At 62.5% G+C, this 3,413-nt stretch overlaps 1 protein-coding gene across 1 annotated transcript, besides 3 other annotated features; it reads right to left on the bottom strand.

Moving 5' to 3' along the window:
- Positions 1–62: 62 nt before the first annotated feature.
- Positions 63–104: a microsatellite.
- A 262-nt stretch (positions 105–366) lies between these two features.
- Positions 367–404: a microsatellite.
- A 44-nt stretch (positions 405–448) lies between these two features.
- Positions 449–485: a microsatellite.
- Positions 486–655: 170 nt separating this feature from the next.
- On the bottom strand, positions 656–2,695 carry Tco025E_03335 (uncharacterized protein; the record flags this gene model as incomplete). The annotated part of the gene is made up of 1 exon (XM_029370254.1): positions 656–2,695. The coding sequence occupies one exon, from the start codon at positions 2,693–2,695 to the stop codon at positions 656–658; it is 2,040 nt and encodes a 679-aa protein (XP_029229573.1).
- Between the last annotated feature and the right edge of the window lie 718 nt (positions 2,696–3,413).

Here is a 3,413-nt window from a genome sequence, read left to right on the forward strand (position 1 = left end):
AGCACCCACAGGTGGGCCGCCGCGTATTCGTTGACGCCAGCCGCCTCTTTTGCCTCAACCCCCTCCACCTCCATCTCCATTTCCGACTTCTTCGCCTCCCCATCCTCGATGCCGCTCCCCAAAAACGATGCTGTGCCTTAAACTGACGCGTGTATCCCCCTCCATTTTTGGTTTGATTGAAATTTGCTTCACTTTTATGATCGCTCCCTGCCAGCGAGGGCGCGTGGGTGCGCACGGGGGGCTGTTACATTATGCGTGCGCGGCGGGTGGCAGCCGCACCTGCGCACACCCCACCCCCTCCGCTCGCTGCGGGAGCGGCCCCCGCGCCGCCTCGTCCCCACCCGCCCATAGAAATGACATCCACGAAACAAAAAAAACAAAAAAAACAACAACAACAACAAGAAAAGCAGCCGCTGTTGAGAGAAGAAACGCAGGCGAAATTAACAGCTTTTGATTTTTCTTTTTTTCTTTTTTACCTTTTTTTTCTACGCCGTTCGCCCCCTCGCAACATCACTCACGCGCTCAGTTAAAGAGACGAGGCGGCGGGAACGGAGGGACGGCGAACGCCTTCCCTCCACCCACGGCAACGCCACCATCATGCACTGTCGCTGCTGCCGCAGCGTGTGTGCCGCGCGACGGCCGCGCCGCGGCGTGCTTAGTCCCACAGCGAGAAGAATGAGAAGCCGAAGCAGCCGACGCTGACGACGCGGTGCGACTGCCCCTCCTCATCGATGCCGCCCTCCATAATGGGCTCGAGCGCCCCCGGCAGCCACGCCTGCAGCTGCGGCGCGGGGTCCTGCGTGCCGTTGACGGCGCCGTCGGGGCACTGAAGGAGGTTCGCCTTCCGCAGCGCCGCCATTCCGAGAGAAATGTGGCGAAGCTTCCGCTTTTTCCGGTTCCAACTCACATGGGCCCTAACATCCGCGTCCTGCGCGCTCCACCAGTCGATGGGAACGTGCGTCAACCCCTCCTCCGCCGCGTTGACGGGCTGGAGCGTGGCGGCCACGGGGCTGGTGAGGACGAGTTGTGGGCCACATTCCTCCCTCGAGCCGCACTCGTCGCTGTCACCCGCACGGGCCGCGTCGCCTTCGTGCGTCACGGGGGTGGGTGTACCGTCACTACTCTGACTACAACTACTACTCCTATTCGGCGGTGTTTCCACCGCGTTGGTGGTGGGAGCGGTGGTGGGGGACGACACGAGCACGGCGGCCTCGCTCATGCGCTTCCAGCGTGCCTGCAGCCATTGCTCCACCTCCCGCACCGCCACCTGCAGCTCGTGCTGCCGCGCAAAGAGCTCCATAGAGTACAGCAGCGTCGCCGCAACGCCAACGCTGCCGACGTGTCCCGTGGTGTCATCGCAGAGGTAATGCTGGACATCCCCGAAGAGGGACTCCCACTTCTGGCAAAACTGATACGTGTAGTACTCGTAATCAAAGGTGCCCGAGCAGAAGTAGGCGTAATACTTGCTCTGGGTGATGTCCCGCAGATTGCCTTCCTCAACGCCACCAACGGCAAACCCGCCAGCCTGTAGATACAAGGGGACGTAGTTCACGTACAGCTGGGCAAGGCGGAAATGCAGTTTCCAGGCGTGCCGCATCGACTCTGCAAGAAGCCACATGAGCGCCATCATCTGCTGTGACCGCTGTGCCAAAACCACGCGCTCAATGTACTTGCGTGAGCTGAGCTCGTAGCACCGCGCCCGCTTCGGGGTGCCTGCCTCCGAAGCCGCAACTACAGCGAGCTCCGCCACTGCCGCTTCCTGCTCCGACGACTCCACTGCCCGATCCCGGCGCTTGTAATAGTCGTACAGGCGATTCAGGTCTTGAAGGTCAATCGCGTCATCGCCGTCGAGGTAGCTACCTGCCTCGTCCGTGTCCTCCACGGAGACCACACGCGAGTTCACTAAGCCGTCCACGTCGGCGTTGTTTTCGCTCTCCGCCTTGTGCTGCGCCAGTGCTTCTCCACTAAGCGTAGCCGACTGCGACGGCGATGACGGCGGGGCATCACATGCTGCCTCCTGCACAAGGGCGCCAAGACGGCGCTGCTCCGCCTCCTCCCACAATGCCGCCTCATCCCGCTGCAGTTCCTTTCGTTGCCGTGCCTCCATCCTCAGCTGCTCGCTGCGTGCCTGCTTCAGCTGCAGCCGGGCTGAACTTGAGCCGAGGCGCAGCGCTGGCGAGGTCGGCGACGAACAGCCGCCCGATGAGCCCTCCGTCTTCGTCTGCATGCGGCGTGTGTCACTCACGACCCAACGCGCGGACGGCGCCGGTGCGGCGCCGGTGGAAAAAAATGAATCCGACCGCACGGCCCCGTCGTTATCGGCGTGCGCGGCGCGCTGCCACGGCTCCGCAAAGACACTCTTCGCCGCTCTCAGAGTCCCGCCCTTCGCTCTGTGGGTGACCGAGGCGGACGCCGCCGCCGGCTCCGGCTCGGAGGTAACGATGGAGGGGGCACGGCTGCTTGAGGCGTGGGCCGCCCCCCGCCGCGGCGGGGCGGAGGAGGCCAGCAGGCTCATGTCGGGCAGCTCAGGCGCACACAACAGACGTCGCCAGAAGGGCAGGCGATCCGCGGCGGCGGCTGCCTTGGGAGGCGACGGTGAGAGCGTGGGCACGTCATCCTGCGGTGGGGCGACGCTGGAGCGGGCCTCCCGCGGGCGGCGCCTTGGAAAGATGAGCTGCGCGAGCGTCAAAACCATAGACGGCCAACGCGCCAGCTCCTCCGCTCCTCCTTCTTCGCCCACAGCCAACGCCTCACTTATCGCCCCACACGCACACGCAGATAGTTGCAGGCTCACGAGCGCAGAGGCGGCAGAAGAAACGCGGACAACAACAACAAAAAGTACCCCTCCAAACGCCCTGCGCTCCCAGCCACCTCTAGCCGCGCTCCGCAAATAAAAGCTATAGGAGAACTCCTGCTGTTGAGCAGTCAAAAACACTGCAGGGTCACCGAAGGCAGAGACAAGAAAAGACGAGGCAAGAGAAAGAGAGAGAAAGGGGGTGATACGTGGGTGTCTGCATGTATGTGTGGCAGTGACGCCGCAGCATCATCGCAGGGCCCCAGAGCAAACGGCACGGGAGGTGTGTATGTATTATATATATATAAAGTTAGTAAACACAAAAAGGGAGAAGTGGCGGGGACGAGCCACATGTCCGCCGGGAACGGCGGAACAGCACGCGAGTCACTTCCGGTGCGGGGGCGGGCAACTTCACTTCGGGACTGCACTGCAGATGTGCTCAGCGCGCGGGTGAAGTTGAAGGGCGTCACGCAGGAATTTCCGCAACAGACGCAAACGGGGAAGCACAGCACCCCCCGCTGTGGTGGCGCCCCATCGTCCTTGCACATCCAGTGGAATCGCAGACCGGCAGGCGAAAGCAAAAGACCAAATACATTCATACACACACACACAACGCAAG

Source organism: Trypanosoma conorhini (assembly GCF_003719485.1).
Source record: "Trypanosoma conorhini strain 025E chromosome Unknown Tco_14.4_contig_00149, whole genome shotgun sequence".
Taxonomy (NCBI): domain Eukaryota; phylum Euglenozoa; class Kinetoplastea; order Trypanosomatida; family Trypanosomatidae; genus Trypanosoma; species Trypanosoma conorhini.